This window comes from Xenopus laevis, chromosome 9_10L, assembly GCF_017654675.1.
Source record: "Xenopus laevis strain J_2021 chromosome 9_10L, Xenopus_laevis_v10.1, whole genome shotgun sequence".
Classification (NCBI taxonomy): Eukaryota; Metazoa; Chordata; class Amphibia; order Anura; family Pipidae; genus Xenopus; species Xenopus laevis.
In genome coordinates, this window is record NC_054387.1 from 6,100,975 (window position 1) to 6,125,349 (window position 24,375).

At 50.0% G+C, this 24,375-nt stretch overlaps 2 protein-coding genes across 4 annotated transcripts in view; both read left to right on the forward strand.

The window, feature by feature from the left end:
- Positions 1-637: 637 nt before the first annotated feature.
- Positions 638-3,666, forward strand: LOC121398342 (basic proline-rich protein-like). The gene is made up of 2 exons (XM_041577504.1): positions 638-692; positions 1,349-3,666. The coding sequence occupies exons 1-2, from the start codon at positions 638-640 to the stop codon at positions 3,664-3,666; spliced, it is 2,373 nt and encodes a 790-aa protein (XP_041433438.1).
- A 554-nt stretch (positions 3,667-4,220) lies between these two features.
- The window catches only part of LOC108700853 (KAT8 regulatory NSL complex subunit 1), a 32,586-nt gene continuing 12,431 nt past the window's right edge, over positions 4,221-24,375 (forward strand). Inside the window, exons 1-2 of one of the 3 annotated variants that reach the window (XM_018234852.2) lie at positions 4,221-4,378; positions 12,562-13,498. In XM_018234852.2, coding sequence (XP_018090341.1) covers positions 12,660-13,498 — 839 coding nt within the window. In that variant the 5' untranslated portion in view covers positions 4,221-4,378; positions 12,562-12,659. Of the gene's footprint in view, positions 4,379-7,889; positions 8,255-12,561; positions 13,499-24,375 lie in introns of those variants that run through there. The other 2 variants (XM_018234851.2, XM_018234855.2) reach the window with 2 other exon arrangements.

The following is a 24,375-nucleotide window of genomic DNA, read 5'->3' on the forward strand; positions in this document are numbered from 1 at the left end:
TAGTCTCTCTCGTGTTGTGTGGACAGCTACGTGCCTTTCGCTCTCTAGGGAATGGCTCGGGGAATTGGTAAGTTCTGAGACGAGCTTGTAGGGCGGAGCATCAAATATTGATTATCTTTGATACTAATACATTGCTGGGCTTTGCCTGGTGCCAGAATGATGTTTCTCCCTACAGCTTTTCGATGCTGTGCAGAGGGCAGCTGTAATGAACCTTGAGGTGACGCAGCTGTAACGTGACTGGAGGGACAAGCAGCTCCAGTCAATGACTGGAAGGGACACAGACTGTAAGGTGACTGGGAGGACATAGCAGCTGTAAGTGACTGGAGGGACAGCAGCTGTAAGTGACTGGAGGGACAGCAGCTGTAAGTGACTGGAGGGACAGCAGCTTTAAGTGACTGGAGGAACAGCAGCTGTAAATGACTGGAGGGACAGCAGCTGTAAGTGACTGGAGGGGAAAATAAAAAAGACAGCAGCTGTGAAGTGACTGGAGGGACAGCAAGCTGTAAGGTGACTGGCAGGGACAGCAGCTTCGTAAGTGACTGGAGGGACAGCAGCTGTAAATGACTGGGAGGGACAGCAAGCTGTGATGACTGGAGGGACGAGCAGCTGTGATGACTTGGAGGGACAGCATTCGTAAATGACTGGAGGCGACAAAAAAATCGCAGCTGTAAGTGACCTGGAGGACAGCAGTTGTAAATGACTGGAGGACAAGGCAGCTGTAAGTGACTTGAGGGACCAGCAGCATGTTAAGTGACTGGAGGGACAGCAGCATGTAGAGTGACCTGGAGGGGACAGCAGCTGTAAGTGACTGAGGAGAAGCAGCTGTCAGTGACTGGGAGGAGACAGCAGACTGTGGAGTGGACTGGAGGGACACCGAATCTTAAATGACTGGAGGGACAGCAGCTGTTTCAAACCTGCCCAAAGCAGTGGCATCTTCTGGGGCAATAGACAAATAATATGCTGGCTGAGGATGCTGGGAGTTGTAGTTCATGCATGCTTATTGAACACAGTGTTCTGCTTGCTGTTATGTTTATTAACACATGGTAATCCCCCCCGCGCCCCGCCTCGGCCCCCCGTCCTCGCCCCCCCCGCGCACCCGGCCCCCCTCACGCCGCGCCTCCCGACGCCCCCCCCAGCCACCGCCCGCCCCCCGCGCCGCCCGCCCGCGCCCCCACCCGGCCCACCCCACCCAACCGCTCCGACCCACCTCCCACCCACCCACCCACCCACAACCCACAACACAACACACCCCCACAACGGCCAGCCCCCCCCCCGCCCCCAACCCCGCCCCCCGCATTATGCCTCCCCACACCTCGCCCGCTCCTGCGCCCCATCCCCCCACGTTCAGCGACGGTGCGCGCCCGCCTTCCGCGTGTCATTCCGCCAGACCCCTCCCCCCACACCACCCCCCAGCCCCCAACCGCATCCTCCCCGTCGCCCCGGTCTCAGACGCCACACCCCAATCCGACCGCTCACCGTCCCACCGCCCCCGCCGCCCCACGCCTACCCCTCTCCCCGCCGCGCCCGCGTCGTCCCACGACCCCCGCCCGGACCCCGCACCCTCGGCGCAGCGCCGCTGACCCCACCATCCCCTGCGCCCGCGCCGGCGCCAACATCCCGCCCGGCTCACCACGACGCCCTCGCCACGACACTCCCGCACCCCCGGGCCCGCCCCCTCCACCACGCGCTCCAAGTCCCCTCCCGCGGCCGCCCTCCGCCCACCTCCCCCCCCACACCCCGCCCCGCCCCCCACGCCTCCCCCCCCCCTCCGCCGCCGACCCGCCCCATTCCTTTTCCCGCTCTCCCCCCGCACCCTCCTCCCCGCGCCCCGCCTCCGGCCGCCCGCCCTCGTTCCCGCCCCTCGCCCACCCTCCCCCCCCCGCCCCGCGCACCGCCCTGGCCCCCCGACACCGCCGCGCACCCCCGCGCCCAGGCCCCAGCGCCCCCCATCTCCTCAGGTCCCCCCGCCCACACGTGCCCCGGCCTTGCCCGCGACCCGCGCCGGCCCGCCCCCGTACCATCCCCCCAGCGCGGCCCTATTCCCAGAGCCCCGCGTCACCCACCCTCCCGCCCCCACCCCCGCCGGAGCATCCCCCCGCCCCGTCTATACACGCGCTGAGCCACCCGCGGCCCGCACTCGCAGCCGTTCCTCGCGCACGCGCCGTCTCGTCCCGACTGGCAGCCGGCCGTGCTCCCGCCCCGCGCACCCCGTCCCCTGCCAGCGCCGCGCCACGCCGCTCAGCGGCACCGAATCGTCGCCGAGGAGTCGATTGCGGGCGCACCAACCCGCGCCACCTCGCTTCCGCGGCCCCGCCCCCCCCCGACTCGCCCCGCGCCGCGCGCCCCCCGCCCGCCGCCCGCCTGCCGCCACCCCCTCTCTCCCCTCCCCCCCCGCCTCCGCCCCGCCGCCGCCGCGCCCCACACCGCGCCCCGCCCCACCCCTCCTCAGCGCGCCCAGTCCCCCACCCGTCGCCGCCCCGAGCCGCCCCCGACGCACCACCGACGGCATCGCCGCGCCCCCGCCCCTCGCTTACCGCCAGCATCCCGGCCGGCCCAGCCGCAACCGCCCCAGCCGCGTCGCCACGCCGCACGACGCGGCGGATACTTAACGACGCCGCCCTCCCCGTCCCACGCTGCACCCGTCGCCACCCGAACGCTCAGCACCCCCCGGACCCCCACGCCGTTTCCCGCTATCGCGCGCGGCACCGTCCGCGCGAAGCCGCCCCACGCATCGCCCCCGCACCCCCCGTCCCGCGCCGCCCGTGCGCCCCCGCCGCACGGCCCCTCGTCAGGCGCTGCTGCGAGGCCAGCACGCGGCAGCCCCCTACGCCGCCCTCGCCGCTCCGACGAGTATCCAGAGCCTGCGCGCCGACTCGAGGGTGGCCGCAGCTGCACGCTCATTGGCAGATACCGACCCTGGCCACTATACTACACGCTGCCCCACCCGACGCGCGTCCCGGCCTCGCGTCACCCGCATCCCGGCCGGACACGCCCGCACCCGGCCCAGCCGCGCGCCCCGCGCGCGACTCCACGCGCTCCATACAGCCTCTCGCCCTCCCCGCCACCAGCCTTCCCACTCACTCCAGACGGCGCCTGCCGCCCACCCCCGATCAGCCATCCAGCGCCCGCCGGTGCGTCGCGCAGCCCCACACCACCCGCCCACGCCCGTCCGCCCACGACGCACCTGCACCCGCATCCTCTAGCCCCTCACACGGCACCCTCGCCCACCCCCTGCCCCATGCTCCCCCGCACCTCCCCCTTCCGCCAGCCGCCGACCCGCGCCGCCCGCCACCCACCACTGGCCCCCCCACCCGCGACCCTCCCCCGCCCGCCGCCGGCACGCCCCTCGCCCCCCGCCCCGCCGCCGCCACCCGATCTCACCGCCTACCCGCGCCCGCGCACCTCCCACCCACCCCGCAGCTCTCCGCGCCCGCCACCGTCCCCACCAGGGGGGCCTCCGCCGCCCCCCCCCCCCACAACCCCCCCCAGCCAGCCACCGCCTCTCTCAAACTCCCACCACCACGCCGCCGAGTCCCCCCACCCCATCGCGCCGCATCGCGACCTCACCGACCGCACCGCATCCCCTCCCATCCGCCCGACGCCGCTCCCACCGCGCCCGCGCCCGCCCGCCTCCGCCAGGGCACTGGAGTCCGAGCTTATTTGTGAATGCATCCCTGGCCTGGTGTAGTGTGCGACGGACTACCTGCTGTGACCCATTGGGAGGCGGAAGTGCGGCGAGTGCAATGTAGCCTGGTTCAGCTCAGTAATCTTAAGTGGCCTGGTTCATTAATGGGCTCGGCATATGACACGTTTGGTGTGACGAGAGACGCGACCCATCTGTGGTGGACAGCAGCTAGTGTCAAATAACAAGCGCATTATATTCCGAACAACAGCAGCGAGAGTGGGAAGATAACCCAGTTGAGGGACTGTGGTCACGAGAGGGGAGCGGGTGACCTGGAACACTAGAAGCGGTAGATTTGTGTCTGCCGCCTCTGGATGCTTGATCCGCTATGCAACTTAGTTCTAGCAGCGGATCTTACAAGACACATCGGGAGACGTTGCAGTGTTCGGTCGGAGCAAAAGCGCTGGGCTTCGGGCTTAAGGAGGTTGTGGAATCCCCGAGCTGCCGCTCAGCCGCGGGTGGAGGATTGTACATGATTCAGGCTGATAGCGGGTTGTTTGTCGGAGATGACTCCAGTCGCACGGGTTTCCAGGCAGCCAAGTTGTGCGCCTGAGACGTGCGGGAGATATGACCTGTGTCCCTCTCCTACTTCCACTATTACTGCTACTACTACTACTACTACTACTACTACTGGGAGCTTCTCCTTCACTGGCCCCCGGGAGCCCCGCATTGTCTCGCTGCTGTGAGTTGCTGTGGGTAAGTGGTTGCCTCTCTCTGTCCCATGTCTGTCTGTCTGTCCTCTTTTGTTTTGGAAATTCCCTCCATGTCAAGAGGACACCCCCCCACCCTCACTTGAGTGTCAGCTCTGCAGCCTACAGCCCCCCTCTCCTGCTCTCCCCTTGCCACTGGATTGCTGGGGACATTCTACTCATTCTCTGCATTTGTATGGGGAGCCTTTTGCCTTCACTCTGCAGCTGTTTTGGCAGCATTTATTTTATTTATGCAACTTTGGCCTCGTTGCATTCTGGGAAATGTAGTTCTTTCTTTTTTTTCATCTGTTGCAAGAAGAGGGCAGCAGCATTCCTCGCTGGTGATCAGCCCTGGCACCAACCTTGGCGCATTTGCAGCCACATTGCTGCAGATTTGGGCTTTGCTGCTTCTGATTAACCCTTTGTCACCTGGAGGGAGATGCTTGCCATTGTTTATTGCTGTATATTGCCTATACATACTCCCCCTGTAATAGAACATGTGGCAAGGGACAAGCCAGGGTTATTATTAGTGTTATTTGTATTAGCATGTCTCTGTATGTGTATGTGTATTATATATTATATATATATATATATATATATATATATATATATATATATATATATATAGTTATATATAATGATAAGGTATAGGTATAGGTACTTATATACTACACCACCACAGCCATGCTAGATAGTGATATAGTTAATTCGCTATAAGTTGCCCGTGCATGTTGTGAGACGCAGCGCTAATATATGCGTTCGATATAATGATCGATTATAAATTTCTACACTAGAATTTCTGTTCAGGAAGGGGGTCAGCAGTGTTTCATTCACTCCGTTCACTTGCTGGGGGGGGGCTGTGAATTGAAATTCAGTAAGAGAGTGCTTTCCCTATTAGTAAAAGGGATTTGACAGCATGTAAGGTACGTGCGCTTGACTACCGAATACGACAGAGGGTCACGGAGGATGAGAATCATGGACCAGCTTCTGCATGCAGATCATCCCCCATATGTGTGCCTCCCTTATTAGAAACCACGCTGCAGGCTGAGACCGACGCAACGTGCAGAATAGGTGAGCAGCAGGCTGAGAACCCCACGTCAGAAATGTGATAAGCGGGCAGTGGAGACCCCAACTGGCAGAAATGTGATGAGTAGGCTGATAGGACGCCACCAACTAGCGAGAATGTGACAGTAGGCTGAGCCCCCCAACAGCAGAATGTGAGAGAGGCCTGAAAACCCCAAAACTGGCAGGAATGTGAGAGGCGAGGCTGACGACCGCCGAACTGCAGAGATGTGAGAGCGGCGGCGCAAGAACCCCAAACGCAGAATGCTAAAAGCAATGGCGCTGAAGCGAGACCAATCACCAACTGCAGAATGTGAAATCAGGCTGAGAACCCTCAACTGCAGAATGTGAAGAGCGGGCTAAACCCCCAACTGCATAATGTGAGAAGAGGGCTGAGACCCCAAAAATCATACTATTCTCGCGTGTATATACGCCCCAACTGGCTGAAATGTGATAAGAGGCGGTCCGGGGCCGCGGGAAGAACCCAAAAGTGGTAGCCATGCAGATGAGTGAAAGCATGATCGAAGACCTCCAACTGATCAAGAGATGGTGGAGCAGGCCTGAAGACGCGACCAACCCAACTTTGGAGGCTGAAGCCCCCCAACTGCGAATGTGAGAGGCAGGCTGAAACCCCAACTGCAGAATGTGAGAGCGCGGTGAGACCCCAACTGCAGAATGTGAGAGTAGGCTGAGCCCCCCAACTGCAGAATGATAGAGCGCGCTGAGACCCCAACTGCAGAATGTGAAAGCAGGATGAGACCCCAACTGCAGAATGTGAAAGCGTGCTGAGACCCCAACTGCAGAATGTGAGAGCGCGCTGAGACCCCAACTGCAGAATTTGAGAGTAGGCTGAGCCCCCCAACTGCAGAATGATAGAGCGCGCTGAGACCCCAACTGCAGAATGTGAGAGCAGGATGAGACCCCAACTGCAGAATGTGAAAGCGTGCTGAGACCCCAACTGCAGAATGTGAGAGCAGGCTGAAACCCCAACTGCAGAATGTGAGAGCGCGCTGAGACCCCAACTGCAGAATGTGAGAGCGGGCTGAGACCCCAACTGCAGAATGATAGAGCGCACTGAGACCCCAACTGCAGAATGTGAGAGCAGGCTGAGACCCCAACTGCAGAATGTGAGAGCGGGCTGAGACCCCAACTGCAGAATGATAGAGCGCGCTGAGACCCCAACTGCAGAATGTGAGAGCGGGCTGAGACCCCCAACTGCAGAATGTGAGAGCAGGGTGAGCCCCCCAACTGCAGAATGTGAGAGCAGGCTGAAACCCCAACTGCAGAATGTGAGAGCAGGCTGAGACCCAAACTGCAGAATGTGAGAGCAGTCAGTGCTGGGTGACTGAGAGACTGGTGATATCACAATGGGTGATGCTCTGAGTGCAAATGATCCGGGCAGTGCTGGGAGGCTCTGGGCAGTGGGTGCAGCTATAAAGTGGCAGTTGGATGGAGGGAGACTTCCTGACTGCAACTAATCAGGGGAGGTGCTGAGGTTCTGCATCTTAAAATGTACTTGCTGATTACTAGCCCCCCTTTCCCCTTCAGGCACTGCCACCTTTTAAGCCTCATTACACCAAGGCGGGTGCACCTGATAACCTCATATCCTACCTTGGTTCCTCAGATGTTGCTAAACTGCAACCCCCAACATGTTTGATATTGTGTTGGAGTATGCTGGGAGTTGTAGTTCAGCAACATCACAGTGGGCTCAAGTGCACAAAGGGGTCTGTAGATGTTGTGATGTTGCTACAGTGCATGCTTATAGTCTGCAGTTATCGTTTGGGTGGGGGATGCTGGGAGTTGTAGTCTTGCCAGTATCTGGAGGCAGTGGTTTGCTAGTGGCAGGTGTGCTGAGCTGCTGCTGAATGTAGAGTGTGAGCTCCTCTGGACAGGCTCATGCAGCAGATGATTTGAGAGAGGCTCAGCCAATGAGAGCTGGCCTCGGGGAGAGTTAAGTGCAGGCTATGCTGTCACACTGCTGCATTCGTGTGTTCCCGTGGGCAGTGACCTCCTGACTGCAGATGTTCGGGGTATGTATGTATGCAGCAGCAGCAGCATGGCTTGTTTTGCATTGTGCACTTCTTTGCTCGCGAACTACATTTCCCACAACGCCCTTCTCCCCGTGTGACGTCACGCCCCTCCCTGGTGTTGTTTGTTGTGCGCGGGAGCGTGTGGCGCGCCCCCTGGTGGCTGTCATTTTGTGGGTGACGCTGAGGAAACTTTATTATGAGTTGGGCTTGTCTCGGGGGACTCGGTGCCGCTCAGTAATAAATATACTATAGATCTATCCAGAATCTATACAGTGACAGAGACTGTGTGTGACATATATACAGGATATATATACAGGATCTATACAGGATAGAAAGGGCACGTGGGTTTCCCCGCTACAAACAGAGCCGAGTGCAGTTCTCTCAGCCGCCGGGAGGTGGAGCCTGGGAACAGCCTTGAGGCGCGTCAGTCTCCTCCCCCTTATGTTACTATCGCAGCCTGCTCCTCCCTCCCTCGCAGTCTTCCTCTCCGTCCGTCTCTGTGACGGCGCCATTTTGCCCCTTTCCTACCCGGGAGCCCGCGATAGGATTACTGAAGAGTCCGCGCCTCGCCGACCCCGCTGATTTGCCCCGGGCACGTGTCCGGCAGGATCGTAACTCGGCTGTTTATTTTTCTCGTGCGGAGAGAAGCTTTTTGTTCCCCTTTAACCCTCCCCTCGCCCCTTCCACGTTTTATTCCGACTCGCCAGAGCTTGGATTGCCCCCGGCAGGGGGAGGGATATTTCTGTAGAACAGCGCCCCCCATGGAGCTCCAGTGATCTGATCCACTTGCTGTAAGTCTTCTCTTTATTTCAGACTACCACTCCCAGCATCCTCTGCGAGCCCTGCACAAGTTCTACAAGGGGAGGGGGGCAGGTAGATCATGTGACTCTCATAGGGAAAAAAAGTTATGTTACCTGCTGAGACATTTCATGTTCCTGAGCCTCTATATGGGACTGTGTGTGATTTACTTGTCATTAATAGGCTACAGTGTTTCTCCTGCTCATTCCCACATGGTGCTTTATCTCTATATCAGCAATATCCAGCCTCCCAGCATGCCTAGCTAGCCACATCTCCTTGCACATCCAGCCAGCCAATCAGCTCTTATGTTGAAACCCTGCAACCCCCCCCATGATCTTTGCCATGACTTGTTACTAAGCAGCCCCTGTGTTATCTCTCCATATCCCTAGAAAACCGCTGCCCTCACCCTACACATGTATCTCACTATCTCTCCCCCCAGCCTCTCTGTCTTCTCTCTGCTCTGTCAGCTTGTCTCTGCCTCTCTGTCTTTGCTCTCAGCCTCCCTCCTTCTCTACTTATTCTCCTTCCATTTAGTCTCCCTTATTTTGTACTTATCCCTTTTCCCCTTCCTTTCATCCACTCTTCTTTTGTGTTTGTCTTCTTACCCTTCCCTCTTTCTGCACTCATCCTCCCTTCCCTCTTAGCCTCCCTCACTCATCCTCCCTTCCCTCTTAGCCTCCCTCACTCATCCTCCCTTCCCTCTCAGCCTCCCTCACTCATCCTCCCTTCCCTCTTAGCCTCCCTCACTCATCCTCCCTTCCCTCTTAGCCTCCCTCACTCATCCTCCCTTCCCTCTCAGCCTCCCTCACTCGTCCTCCCTTCCCTCTCGTCCTCCGTCCTTCACTCAACCTCCCTTCCCTCTCAGCCACCTTCCTTCACCACTTCCCTCCTTCACTCATCCTCCCTTCCCTCTCAGCCTCCCTCCTTCACTTGTCCTCCCTTCCCTCTCAGCTTCACTCATCCTCCCTTCCCTCTCAGCTTCACTCATCCTCCCTTCCCTCTCAGCCTCACTCCTTCACTCGTCCTCCCTCCCCTCTCTCGTCCTCTCTCCCCTCTCGCGTCCTCTCTCCCCTCTCGCGTCCTCTCTCCCCTCTCGCGTCCTCTCTCCCCTCTCGCGTCCTCTCTCCCCTCTCGCGTCCTCTCTCCCCTCTCGTCCTCCCTTTTTCACTCAGCATCCCTTCCCTCTCGTCCTCCCTTTTTCACTCAGCCTCCCTTCCCTCTCAGCTTTCCTCCTTCACTCATCTTCCCTACCCTCTTGTCCTCCCTTCCCTCTCAGCCTCCCTCACTCGTCCTCCCTTCCCTCTCGTCCTCCGTCCTTCACTCAGCCTCCCTTCCCTCTCAGCCACCCTCCTTCACTCATCCTTCCTTTCCTCTCAGCCACCCTCCTTCACTCATCCTTCCTTTCCTCTCCAATTACCTCCTTCCCTCTCATCCTCCCTTCCCTCTCGTCCTCCCTTCCCTCTCGTCCTCCCTCCTTCACTCAGCCTCCCTTCCCTCTCGTCCTCCCTCTTTCACTCAGCCTCCCTTCCCTCTCGTCCTCCCTCTTTCACTCAGCCTCCCTTCCCTCTCGTCCTCCCTCCTTCACTCAGCCTTCCTTCCCTCTCGTCCTCCCTCCTTCACTTAGCCTCCCTTCCCTCTCGTCCTCCTTCCCTCACTCATCCTCCCTTCCCTCTTGTCCACCCTTCCCTCTTGTCCTCCCTCCTTCACTCGTCCTCCCTTCACTCATCCTCCCTTGCCTCTCGGCCTCCCTCTTTCTGCACTCAGCCTACCTTCCCTCTCAGCCTCTCTTCTTTTGTATTCATTGTCTTTCCCTTCCATTTCAGCTTCTTCTCCACTCATTCTGTCTCTTACTTCTCAGCATTCCCTCTACTCATCCTCCTTCCCTTCATCCTCTCTTTGGGCTTGTCCTATTTACCTTCCCTCTCAACCTCCCTACATCTGCAGTGTCTCTTCCCTCTCTGCTTCACTTCTTCTGCATGTATCTCTTCATTGTTAGCTTTCTTCTTGCGCCATCATTCTTCCTCTTCCATCTCAGCCTCTGTTTTTCTGTACTTGGCCTCTTTCCTTTTCCTGTGGCTTCTCCCATTTAGATCCTCTCACTTTCCTACATCCAACCACAACCTTTATTCTCCATTATATCCTTCTTTTCTGTTGTCTCCCTCACTCTGTTCTTTTCCTTTTACCCCTTAATTCAGCTTCTGTTTAACACCCCTTTTCTGCACCATTATTGTCACCCACATACGTTTCAGCCCCCTTCACTTCCACCTCCATTTCTGCTCCCTCTGATTTGCACTCCGTATAATTAGCCTTCATTTCTTTTCCTTTTTTAGACTCCAGCCCTGTCCTTTGGTAACAACCCCAACAAGTCTGGTTTCTCCCTCCAAATTTCAGCTCCACTATCCTCACTCTTCCATTACCCACAACCCATTGTTCAGCTCCTGCCCCCCAATGTTTTTATCCTTATCTCCACTGTCACCTTCCTTATTATTTCTGCAGTTAGACTTTATATAAGGATATATGAGTCTGTCCCTGGGGTGCCGCTAGTATCCTGTGCTTATGCCGGCCGTCGTCTCTTTACTGCCCCTTTTCTTCCTTTCTTCTCTGTGTTTCAAGGATAAATATTGGTTTGAGGGGTTAATCTTAATCCTGTTGTGATTTTATCTTTTTTTTTTTTTTTTTTTTTTTTAAAGTGAAGTGAAGGGGGCTGAAACGTATTTTTTTTTTTTAAATCTTTTTTTTTTAAAGGGTAAATATTTTCATTTTGTTCTCTACATGTCTGTGTCAGCCTTTCATTTTTATCTCTGTGTGCCTGTACCATTCTATCTTCTATCAGCCATCTGATCCTGCTCTGCTTTCCCCTTGCCAGCCTCTGCGTGTGTCTGATTCAGTCCTCCCCCTGCTTTACCCTTTTCATGCCAGTCTTTTGTGTCCTTTTTTTTTATTTTTTTGCCCTCCGTGCCAGCCTCTGTGCCTTGCTTTATATTCTTGCATATATTTAGCATGGTCATTGTTTTTGAATCCTGATGCAAGTTATGGTTAAGATTTGACTAGATCTTTTGCCAAGAATGTCATTTGCCCAAATGCAGAAAAAAATGATGTATTTCGTGTGTTAGTGTGTTAGTGTGTTGATGTGTTAGTGTGCAGCTACACTGAGGCCTCCTCTTTCCTCCATTTGTCTTTTATGGGAACGTGTGAAGACCAGAGCCTGGTTTAGGCTTATGAAACAAATCTAGACATACACGATGCCCCCGTTATTTTGTATTAATATGTTTCTATTTATTTGTTTAAATACAAGATTAAATTGTTTAATTCTATACATCACATCATGCTACAGTTTATACAGTGTTATCTGTAGATCTGCTAGATTGTAAGATCCTGCTGACTCCCGTTGAAACTCCCGATGGCTCCAGTTTAGCCCAAAACACCCACATTAATTTGGAATTTTTTTAGGCACTTTCCCTGTTTGCTGTGATAGATGCTTTTCCTGGTGGTGACTTCCCTTCCTTCCTGTTCCAGCCTTCCTTATAAGAGAGCCACAGTCTCCCCCCGGCCTCTGCTCTGTTATCTGGAAGACTTGCTTTCCATTGTTTATGTTTACACACCTGCAGCATGGAGAGGACCAGAAGGGAGACTTCCTATGGCGGTCGCTGGTACAATATCCAGCGGAAAGCTCTGTTGAATCTCAGTGTTAACAGTATTTGATCAAATTTCATTGTTCTTACCCTTAAAGGGATTCTGTCATGATTTTTATGATTTTATTTCTCAATGACACTTTTTACACTGCAAATAAATCACTCTACAATATAATATTTCATTTCTGAACCAGCAAGTGTATTTAGTTGTAATATTGGTGTGTAGGTGCATCTCAGGTCATTTTGCCTGGTCATGTGATTTCAGAAAGAGCCAGCACTTTAGGATGGAACTGCTTTCTGGCCGCAGTGGGACCTGGATTTTACTATTGAGTGTTGTTCTTAGATCTACCAGGCAGCTGTTATCTTGTGTTAGGGAGCTGCTATCTGGTTACTTTGCCACTGTTCTGTTGTTAGGCTGCTGGGGGGAAAGGGAGGGGTGATATCACTCCAACTTGCAGTAAAGAGTGTATCAGAGCACAAGTGACGTGACTGGCGGCAGCTGGGAAACTGACACTATGTCTAGCCCCATGTCAGATTTCAACATTAAATATAAAAAAATCTGTTTGCTCTTTTGAGAAACATTTTAGAGAAACTATTAACTGATGCATTTTGATTTTTTCCCCCCATGACAGTATCCCTTTAATCTATTCTCTCTTTTTTTTCTGCAGATCTCTCTTGGACCTGTACAAGGGCAACGTGGCCTGCCCCGGCTTCCCCAACTGGGGAGCCCTTCCCCTCCCTCTCCCCTTCTTCTCCCCAGTGCTGAATGGCTGCGATGGCTCCTGCTCTCACTGACCCCGCCCCTGATGCCCACAACCTACACTTCAAGCTGGCGCCCCCATCATCCTCTCTCCCCCTTGGTCAGGTTAACGGCGGCTCTTTGCCTCCTGCCCCCGACCTGGTATCTAGTTATTGTGGAACTATAGGCAAGGAGCAGTTGAAACTGGCCGGAGTCCTTGGCCCCTGCTCCATCTTGTCTCAGTCAATCTTGGAGATCAACCTGGAGGAGCTAAGAGGCATCACTAATTCTGGGAGAGGCGGGCAAGAGGGACCTCTGAATGGGCTGGCAAAGAAACTCAATGCTGTCCCCAACCTGGAGCCTTGGGTCAAGACTCCAGCTGTTTCCCCAGAATCCCCTGCTGCAGCACAAGAAGAGAAGGGAACTCCCGTGGAACCTGCTTCAGGGGCCCGACTTCAAGCACTTTTACGCCGCCATGGGGAAATGGAAGAGCGAGCCCGGCGCCTGCAGAAACGGCTGCGTCTGGTACAAGCGAAACAGGTGGAGCGGCACCTCCATCAGCAACTCGGGGGCCTTGTCGGAGCTTCTGTAAACCGGACCCTCGAGTCTCCTGGTTCTCGGCTGAACGTGCTCACTCGGAAGGCAGAGGCCCAGCGCAGGGTGGAGGAGGAAGGTGCCGGCTCAGATGCCTTCATGAAGGAAGCCGCCCCGGAGCTGGAGAAGCTGAGTTTATCAGGTGGAGCTGCGCTGAGGGCGTGCGAGCTTGGATTTGATTCTGATGCTACTGAGAGCAGTTCAGGAGGAGATTCAGATATTGAGGAGGAGGAACTGAATCGGCCCGATACACTGAGGAACCACGTGCCACTGTGAGTATTGTTGACTTGGTGAACCCTTCCTCTGTGTATTTCTTACTCACTGGATGGCAGGGCCTTTCATATAACTAAAGGAGACCTTTTGTGTAAAAAATAAGAATGTACCAGTACATTATATTCCTTTAGAAGGGTTTCAGGCTGATTTATTGCATATTTCTGCAAAAACCCTAATAATCCTTCTCTTCTACTACCTGCTCCCTAAATTCCCAGGCTGCCGGCGGCATTTAGCTCACTGCACTGTAGGACAGCAGCAGCTAGCACGACCTGATAGGGAACTGAAGCCTGTCTGTGCTTGTTTGACGGCAGGGTTGTGATTGGCTGTCCCCCTCCTACTATGCTTCTGGCAGGGACCGTTAGGACATGCCCACCCTGCATCTGAAACAAGGATCAGTGAACATCTATAGCGAACGCCAATAAAGAGGCTATTTTTAAAGATAACATTAATTTTCAGCACAATGTAAAAGCAACCCCATATATTACTTAATTAGGGTTGTTTCATTTATCCTATATGTCCCTTTAAATATGATCATGCCTGTGTCCTCAAATTGTATTTGTGTGTATGTAAATAGATTTCTTTTTTCATATTTTGGGCGGCAATATTAGCCTATTAGACCCAGGGATCACACACTTATTTCATTTCGCAGTAGCCTTACAGTGAGACCCCAGAAGCAGCTTCTTTTTCTTGAGAATAGGCAATGACGAGAACAAGAGGGTGTTTGCTTCATTAAAGGGGAACTATCGCAAAAATGAACATTTAATATAAGCTTCAGCATACTGAAATATAAGAACTGATACTGAAAAATAAGAAGTTTTCTAAATACAGTCAATTAAATATTCTGTACTGTTTCTGAAATAATCAAGTTTATATTGACTATTCCTCTATTAGCATCTGATTCTCTTCATGCAGCAGTTGGGTGTCAGATATTCATTGACAGTTAGCTCCAATATATCTTATAAGGGGGCTCCTTTTGCCTAGAAGATGTATTAGAGCTCACTCTATTAAACTCACCAGAAATCCTGTCTCTCTACATGCAGAATAATAATAATAACAATATTCTAAAACAATGCAGAATATTCGATTGCATTTAGAACGTTTCTTATATTAAGTTTTCATAATAGTTCCCCTTTAGGAACAGGCGGCCTCGTGTGAAAGTCAGAGGTCCATGGCTGACTCATGGCAAGTAGTGTGGCTTGTTGTCTTGACTTATGTGTGTCAGCTGACAATGGGACTATGTTGTTGGAAAGAACAGCAACACTTATGTTGTACACATGATGTATAGTGCTTGTTCGGCATACATAGTAAAACTTTATTTATGATTGCTAGGTGCTGATATGGGTGCAGGATTGAGGCCAGTAGAGGGTCATACTCAGACGCACTCCTCCATACTAGCAATGATACGTCTTGTTTGTTGCCTGAAGTACAAGGAGCAGCGGCCTGTATACAACTCGTGCCTTGTGCAGACTCGAAGTACTGGGTGTGTTGTGCCTGTGGCTGCACTACTAGAATCACATGCAATTTAAGGGTGTGTCAGTTTACACAGATAAGTGCCCATTTATGCTTAGTCTGGGTCTCCTGCATGTGGCCCTGGGTTTTAGGGCCTGATGTGTAGCGTCCAATTACACTGCTCTGAGACTGAACGTAACATTGTTGCCTCATTGAATTCTTTAGCAAAAAAGCCTTCCTTTCAAACACATACGCATGCCCTGTGTGTCTTCTCAGGGCTGAGCCACTAAGTAGTGACAAACCATTATAAGAAGCCGCTATGACATGGAGTACATGAAAAAGGTCTCAAACTGCCTCCGTTTGCTTAGAGCCATACCATATCTCACCATACAATTCTGCAGGAACAGTCCACTAAGTTTGCTCATAGTCTGTACAGAGAGAGCCCATAAAACTATGGCAGCATAGGTATTCCCTGTACTAAGCACAATTCAGCAGAAACAGTCCCCTAAGTTTTCTCATAGTCTGTACAGAGAGATACCATAAAACTATGGCAGCATAGGTATTCCCCTGTACTAAGCACAATTCAGCAGGAACAGTCCCTAAGTTTGCTCATAGTCTGTACAGAGAGATCCCATAAAACTATGGCAGCATAGGTATTCCCTGTACTAAGCACAATTCAGCAGGAACAGCCCCCTAAGTTTGCTCATCATAGCAAGTACAGAGAGATCCCATAAAACTATGGCAGCAAAGGTATTCCCTGTACTAAGCACAATTCAGCAGGAACAGTCCCCTAAGTTTGCTCATAGTCTGTACAGAGAGATCCCATAAAACTATGGCAGCATAGGTATTCCCCTGTACTAAGCACAATTCAGCAGGAACAGTCCCTAAGTTTGCTCATAGTCTGTACAGAGAGATCCTATAAAACTATGGCAGTATAGGTATTCCCCTGTACTAAGCACAATTCTGATTTTTCATTTTTGTAGTTTTTGAAAACATCTGTTGCATTTTCATTGGGTTTTGTGTCCGTAATCTTGTTCTAGGGCAGTTCAGCTAATAGGGGCACATGCAAATAAGGCAGTTAATTAATAAGGCAGTTAATGTGCTAGAGAAGCTTGGCGGGAACGTGCCCTAACAGTGTATATTTCCCCTTGGCTTTCCAAGTCACCATGTTTGATGCATGCAGCTTTCAGCTAAATTTAGTTGCTCACAATAACTGCTTGCTGCCTTTCAAGCTGACAGTTTTGAGGCTCCGCCCAGAGAGACCTCTGTAACAATAGAGCACAGTTGGGACTCGAGCAAAACTTTCGTTGTCTGTATCTCTGTGGACATTTCTCCTTTTTGCATCAGCAGTGTCAGTTTCAGGTCGGGCCTCCGTAATCCTCTGTGGGGTGTCGTCTCCACGCACCTTTAAACTGCCTGTTTTACAGAGGGAGGTGTTATAGTCTGCTCAGATTAAAGGGCAAGGATCCTCCATTTCATCTGGGGCCAACACCAGTTTGGCTAGTCAATCTAATATGTTACCCCGTCCATCCGGGATTCTGCCATACCTGGAGCCAGGGCATGCACAGTATATTCCCATGATCCCTTGCTTTGGTCTGGAATCCTTGTAGTAAAATTTTGAAAAAAGGGGTTGTTCACCTTCCAAACACTTTATTCAGTTCAGTTGTTTTCAGATTGTTCCCCAGAAATAAAAACTTTTTTCCATTACTTTCCATTATTTATTTTTTCCCAAAATCTACGTGAAGTGTTCCAGTCTCTGGTGTTTCAGACAAAAATTCAGGTGCAGACTCTAAACTTACAATTTTGCAACATTTCTCAGCAGCCTCTCTGGACTATTGGCAACTATTGTATCAATTCTAACAACTCATGGATTCTGCCCAGCAGGGACAAAGATAAGAAATGTATCCACTAAATGTATCAATTTTTGTACAGTTTACGGGGTCGGCGACCCCACCCTTCCCAAAGCTGCTTCAGAAGGTGAAAAATTACACTTTACACTTCAATATTAAGAAAACGGTGACCCATAGAAAGTACTTGGGGAAAAAGTCAATATTTCTGGTGATCTATCTGAAAACAACTAGTTGTTTGAAGGTGAACAACCCCTTTAATAGGAAAAGAGCTCCAGCCCAGTGTCCTAGGTTAGCGGTCACTTTCTCCAGGGGGCATCGGCCAAACTTATTAGCACCCCAAGGGAATCTTACTTTCCTTGTCCTTTTTAAACGTATTAGGGCAGAGACACACGTGGGGATATTAGTCGCCTGGTGACAAATCGCCACTTCTTCGGGTGACTAATCTCCCCAAACTGCTTCCCCGTCAGGTAGAATCTAAATCCCCGGCTGGATGACACTCTGAGCGCTTTATTTTCCGAAGTTGCATCACGAGGAGACTTCGGAAGACTTGGCGCTCAGAGTGCCGGAGGGGAAGCAGTTCGGTGATATTAGTCGCCCGAAGAAGAGCTGGCCATAGACGTAACCATTGTGATCTTTCCAAGAAAGATCATTTATTTCAATACAGAAGTGTAGAGCTGAATTGTCCGAGATACAGAGAGAAATAATAGAATTCTACCTGTGTTTGACCATTCAGCACTAACAATGGCCCATGTTCTGATGCCTTCAAAGGAGCCTGATCAAAAGCCCGATCGATGAGCCGACCGATATCCAAATCTTCTGCCGGTCTTCCACCATACACCCAATGTCGTATGAAAATTAATTTCTTACAATAATATTGGTACGTGTATGGCTACCTTTAACCCCAGCATATAGGGCCTAAATGACCCGGCCTGCTCGGCTGATATGTGGTTTGGGGTCAGCCAGATATCTGTTGACTGAATCCAGGATTCGGTTCGGGATTCGGCCTTTTTCAGCAGGATTCGTATTCGGCCGAATCCTTCTGCCCGGCCGAACCGAATCCGAATCCTAATTTACATATGCAAATTAGGGACAGGGAGGGAAATTGTGACTTTTTGTCAGAAAACAAGGAAGTAAAAAATGTTTCCCCTTCCCACCCCTAATTTGCATATGCAAATTAGGGTTCTGTTCGGTATTCGGCCGAATCCAAAATAGTGGATTCAAAGGTTCGGCCGAATCCAAAATAGTGAATTCGGTGCATCCCTATTCATTAGGTGCCCCAGAAGCCAAATGATCATATCTACCCAGTGTGGCCTTCAGCCTGGGCGACCAAAGCAGACAAGAGTGTGTTTATTACTGATATGTGCCGACATGTTGATTCCTGACATTAAATTGGTTGTTCACCTTTAAATTAACTTTTAGTATGAAATAGAGAGTGATAAATTGAGACAATTTGCAATTGGCTTTCATTTTTTATCATTTGCGTTTTTTGAGTTAGCTTTTTATTCAGCAGCTTTGCAGTTTGCAGTTTCAGCAGTCTGGTTGCTAGGGTCCTAATTACCCTAGCAACCGTGCATTGATTTGAATGAGAGACTGGAATATGAATAGGAGAGGTCTGAATAGAAAGATGAGAAATAAAAAGTAGCCATAATAATAAATTTGTAGCCTTACAGAGCATTTGTTTTTAAATGGGGTCAGTGACCCCCATTTGAAAGCTGGCGCCCTGCCTTTTTCGCAGAACTTGTATCTAGCACAATGTTGGAATCTGCTGCCTCCTGTGAATATTGCCCTACCCTGACGCCCGAAGTTCCACGTTTAAACCAACGTAAGCAAATCAGGCGGTGATATTTGCTGTAGGGCAGGCCCCGCCCAACTTTACATTTTAAAGGTAAAGTATCATAGGAAATGAGGATTTCACTTTGACACTCATTATGAAATACAAGTGGTGCTTCAGGCTTCATTTAGGGCTGTTACACAAGTCAGCCATTGCTGCTGCTGCTCCGCTATTACAGGCAGCGTGCTCATGTTATAGACCGGGCTTCATTCAGACCAAAACAAATGGGTATAATCAATGCATGTGTGTTTTCTGTATTTGTCTTTAAATATGAGTTTTCAGGCTGTTCAGAATCATGTCCTTCCTTCCCTAGCCCTCCTATTGTGTTATAATGCCATACCAGAAACTACCAGAAACTAATTGGGGGGGGATACTGTATACTGTATACTTAGTATCCAGTATCCAGGGCAAGTGTATAGAGAAACAGCCACTGCCAGGGTTCATGTAAAACATCAGACATTCCCACGGTAATTTAATCTTAGTGTTTGGATTGTATTTTTACAACCTGCTGACCCTCTCTCTACCCCTCCCTTTTTTTTTGACTCCCACAGCAGCACTTTCCTTCCTTCCTTGCAGTTACTTTTGCTTTCTGCAGCGCTGCTGTGTTTGGGCAATCGTGTCCTGTTTTATTTGCACTTTCATCACTGGAGGCTGTATATCTGCATGTGTATGGGGGGGGGGTATAAGAATGCATAATGTGTTAGAGATTGCAGGGGGGGTATAGGGATGTGTAATGTGTTAGCGATTGCAGGGGGCTAAAGAGATGTATCATTGGTTTATATGGTTGTATAATTGGGTATAGGGATGTATAATGTGTTAGAGATTGCAGGGGAGGTATAGGGATGTATAATGTGTTAGAGATTGCAGGGGAGGTATAGGGATGCATAATGTGTTAGAGATTGCAGGGGGTATAGGGATGTATAATGTGTTAGAGATTGCAGGGGGTATTGGGATGTATAATGTGTTAGAGATTGCAGGGGGGGGTATAGGGATGTATAATGTGTTAGAGATTGCAGGGGGGGGTATAGGGATGTATAATGTGTTAGAGATTGCAGGGGGGGGTATAGGGATGTATAATGTGTTATACCCCTCTAATGTCCCCACTTCCTGGCAGTGGCAGCTCTGATTTGAACAACATGTTTGTTTGAATATTAAAAATGTGTCCCCTATTTCACAGCTGGTCCCTAGGGGAGTGTAGCATTTAGTACAGGACACCCCTAGGGGCCCAGGAGTGAAATAGGGGCAGGGCCCTAGTCCAGTGCAGGGTCAGGTACCTGTGGGTTGTGGGTAGGACTTTCTGATTCAGGTTTGTGGGTCACAGGTCGAGTTACCTATAGCAAGTTTTACTCCTTTAAAGGGGTTATTCACCTTCCAACACTTTTTTTTAGTTCAGTCTACTTCCTGCTTTGCAGCTCTCTTGGTTTCCACTGATTGGTTACCAGGCAGTAACATCTTACGATTCTTCGTCCGACATCGGCCAGCTTTTAAAATCTTTATCGGTCCCAGTGCAATGTATCTATGTTTGCAGGGCCAAGCAGGCAGCTACTCTTCAGTTTTGCTGACAATATCGCCTGAAATGGAATGATCATTTCGAGATCATCGTGGTCTCACGATAACTATTGGATCTTTTAAAAGTCTTTACATCTATGGGCAGCTTTAGAGAGCTGAAAAGCAGGAAGTAGTGTTCTGGCTATTATGTTACACGTCCACTCACTCCAGCCTTTATACATTACATTTCTGGCTAACTAACTATACCAGAAACATTTTTTATTTTGCACAGCCCATCTATTTACACAGTTTTTATTTTTACACTGAACTGTTCCTTTAAAAAATTGGACCTGCAAAGGGACTGTAGCCTGTGCTCAGGGATTTCCTTACTTGTATAGGCAGCACCCAGGCCTCACCCATGAGAAGTGTCGCTGCGAAATAACAATGGACTCTCGGGTGTTAGTACATCAGTTATGTACACACACCTGTATCTCCAGGACAGAGGCAATGCCCTGTGGCACCTTAGAAAAGGGATATAGAGTAAAATGAAAATCTTAATTTTTAACTGAAGCTGCTTATGATACACGTATTCAGTGAGGCAGGGTAGTCTGTGTTCTGCACTACTAGGGTAAATATATGTTTAACAGGAGTGTTATGTTAAGCTCTGTAAGGCTACAAATGTGTTATTGTTATTTTGTATTACTTCTCTTTCTATTCAGACCTCTCCTATTCATAGTCCAGTCTCTTATTCAAATCAATGCACGGTTGCTAAGGTAATTTGGACCCTAGTTACCAGATTGCTTAAGATGCAGTTATCTCAAAGGTGAACAACCCCTTTAAGTTTAAAAAATATATTTTATATATACAGGTATGGAATCCGTTCTCCAGAATGCTCCAGAAAGGCTGTCTCCCATAAACTCCAAATAAAATAAATTTTTATTTCCTTTTTCTCTGTAATAAAGCTTGTACTTGATCCCAACTAAGATATAATTAATCCTTACTGGAGGCAAAACCAGCCTATTGGCTTTATTTCATGTTTATATGATTTTCTAGTAGACTTAAGGTATGGAGATCCCTTATCAGGAAACCCCAGGTCCCGAGCATTCTGGATAACTGGTCCCATACCTGTATATGTGTAATATTGTGTTATTCTGCATCTTTCCCAATTATTTTGTGTAGAGGGGTTAGGGATTGTGTCACGCACAGATTGAAGTGCCATTGGCCAGTATTATCTGGTCTGTTACTGTCTCACTTGACCCCAATCTAAAGATTTGTATATTTGCATTATTATTATTAGTATAATTTTTTTTTTTTCTTCAAGTTCTGCCGCAAACAGGTGTTTTGCTAGAAACTCCTTTTCTCTGACGTTTCACAGGTTTCTCCTTTAATATGAAATAAACAGCAGGGAAAATCCATTTGTGTGTAGGGCTTGTTATAGATGGGAATAATGATGCCCATCCCTAGCCAATCAGCAGCTTCCCCCTGATCAATAGAAAGGCAGGTACCCACGTATTGCTGCCAATCACTTGTTCATCTGCTTAACTGGACAGGTGCATTTAAAGGGCACTTAAACAATATGTCTCTTTTATGCATATTGTTAGGGCAGGAGCAATGATTGTTTTTAAAGGGAGCAATTTGCAGCTCGCAGGCTATTACTATCCAGAGACGCTTTTAGATTCACGCCCCTAATAAAAAAATTTAATCTAACGGCGAAAGCTGCGTATGTGATCGACTATTCGGAGAGGAAGGCGTGGTTAGTGATCATCTCAGAGATAACCACAAAAAATGTTTGGGAAGCAGAATTCAGGGAGTGCGGGTTGCCGAGAGAAAGAGAGAGGCAGCAGCAGCAGAGGAGGAGCCTTACAAGGGGAGGACTGGAGCGGCTGAGAAGGACTAGAGGAGACGTGATTGAGCAGATCTGATTCACTGTGTGGTAAAGTCACTGCAGTTTCGCTGCACCATGGAGACCATGCCCTGTGCATAAATGAAGTGGAAAAGACCATCGGCTGTGCCCCTATAAGGCGGGTTTAGCTGCCATGGTAACCGTGGTCTCTGCTGACCAATCATCTCTCTTCTTCTCACATTCCGAGAATTCCTGGGTGTGTGGGGGTGCGGTTAACTCTTTCCGCTCCAGTGATGGTGCATGACCTACTGCTGGGAGCCTGGCTTAACCCTTTAGTCTATATATATATATATATATATATATATATATATATATATATATATATATATATATATATATATATATATATATATATAAATATATAAATATATAAATATATAAATATATAAATATATAAATATATAAATATATATATATATATATATATATATATATATAAATATATATATATATATATATATATATATATATATATATATATATATATATATATATATATATATATATATATATATATATATATATATATATATATATATATATATATAAATAAATAATAGAGGCTTCTATGTACAAGGTGACCCGGGCTGTTCTATGTATCATGATTTTATTCTGTATTTAGTGAGCGCAGAGATGGGATGTTCCATTCTGTGTCATTGGCAGGTTTTGGCAGCACAACAATCCAACGCTGATGTTTTGTGTCTATGACATGTGACATCCCATATCATATCGTATATCCCTGTCCATTGATGTTGCTTGTTTATTTCCCAGGGAACATTCCAGCCAATGTTTATACAGATTTCCTTGTTCTATTTCTCATCCACGTGCCAAGAAATACAATGACGACTGCAGGCAAGATACTGGGGGGACAGGGATGGAAAGGAGGGGGGTTGATACACGAGGGTAGGGGGGATAGATGGAAAGGTGAGGGGCAGATACTGGGGGGGGAGGGCAGAAAGGAGAGGGGCAGATACTGGGGGGAGGGCGGAAAGGAGAGGGGCAGATACCAGGGTGCAACAAAAGAGGAAATGTGAGGGGTACATTTCTTGGTGGAAACTCACAGGGCAGATACGAGGGGGTGGGACACAGGTAGAAAGGTGAGGTGAGGGGGCTGCAGGGCAAATACATGGGACACAGCAGGGCCAGATCTCGGTGACCCAGAGGGGTGAGATTTAGGGGTACACAGGTGGAGGAGTGAGGGGCTGATACAAGCAGTGAGTGTGAGATACAGGGGCCCATGTGAGGAGGGGTGAGGGTGCTCATTGGGTGAAGGAGTTGGGGGCAGATTATGGGGGTTACAAAGTGTGGGGGCAATGTACAGACTGTGTTCTGTTGCCTTGTGGCTTGTGCCATGAGCCGGGAGACACTGGTGCTGATAAGGAGGTGAGTGGTTATTGGGTGAGGAAGAAGATAAGGGTTTGTGGGTGTTGAATTCATGAAGAGATGCGGGGAGACTAGGGTGGAGCTGTGAGGGGCAGATACATGGGGCAACTCCGCAGAGTTCTGAGGGGGGACCTAGTGGAGCAGTTTGGCACATGGGAGGGACTGATAACTATTGCCATTGGTTGCCGAGTCTTTGGCTAATATGTGTATATGATGTGATGTGGGGCCCCGGGGCTGACTATAGTATCAGTCTGCTTTGCCCCAGCACATGGGCGGCCTCATTGGGCAGATAAACTCAGGGAGTGTTGGCTCTTTACAGGAATATAAATGTTAATTATAATAACGGCACAGATTTACTTCCCAGCGGTGTTTTCCCTGGGCTCCCGGCCCTGTGTTACCTGCAAAATAAATGAAACCCGACTACATTTCCTTCCAGGCCCCAATGTTTTGGCTCTTTTGTATTTGAGTGTTTGCGCCGGTCAGGAAATAATAACCTCAGTGATTTCCTCTACTCGACCCTCACTCACTGGCTGGGGCTGCATTTAGCCTCCTTGCACCATCTACTTAACCCTTCATTGTCCGGCTGCCCTTTAAATCCCCTCCAGCAGCTTGTCAAGGCCTGTCGCACAATAAAAGGGCAGATTTAGCGGCACATGCTGGGGGTCAGGCTTTGTTGCCCCATGCTTTTGTTTCATAGCCATGAGCTGGAGTGGAGGCATCTGTCCCTTTGTCAGTCTTTCATTCTGCAACTGCAGAAACGAGCCGCATTTTATTTACATGAAACTCACTTTTAGGCTGAGCTGTGGAGTCGGAGTCGGAAGCAATTTTGGGTATCGGAAGTCGCCCGAAATGTTCCGACTTTAATTAAATACAAGCACTGAAAATAATCAGATTTAAAGGGGGTTTTCACCTTTGGGTTAACTATTAGTATGATGTAGAGTCATATTCTAAGACAATTTGCAATTGGTTTTC

Bases quoted from the DNA above. Each gene is read 5' to 3' on its own strand.
- LOC121398342 (XM_041577504.1), top strand. From the start codon at position 638: ATGACTGGAGGCGACAAAAAAATCGCAGCTGTAAGTGACCTGGAGGAC. The intron at 693-1,348 runs GTAAATGACTGG...CCCCACGTTCAG, and splicing joins TGACCTGGAGGACAGCAGTT to CGACGGTGCGCGCCCGCCTT.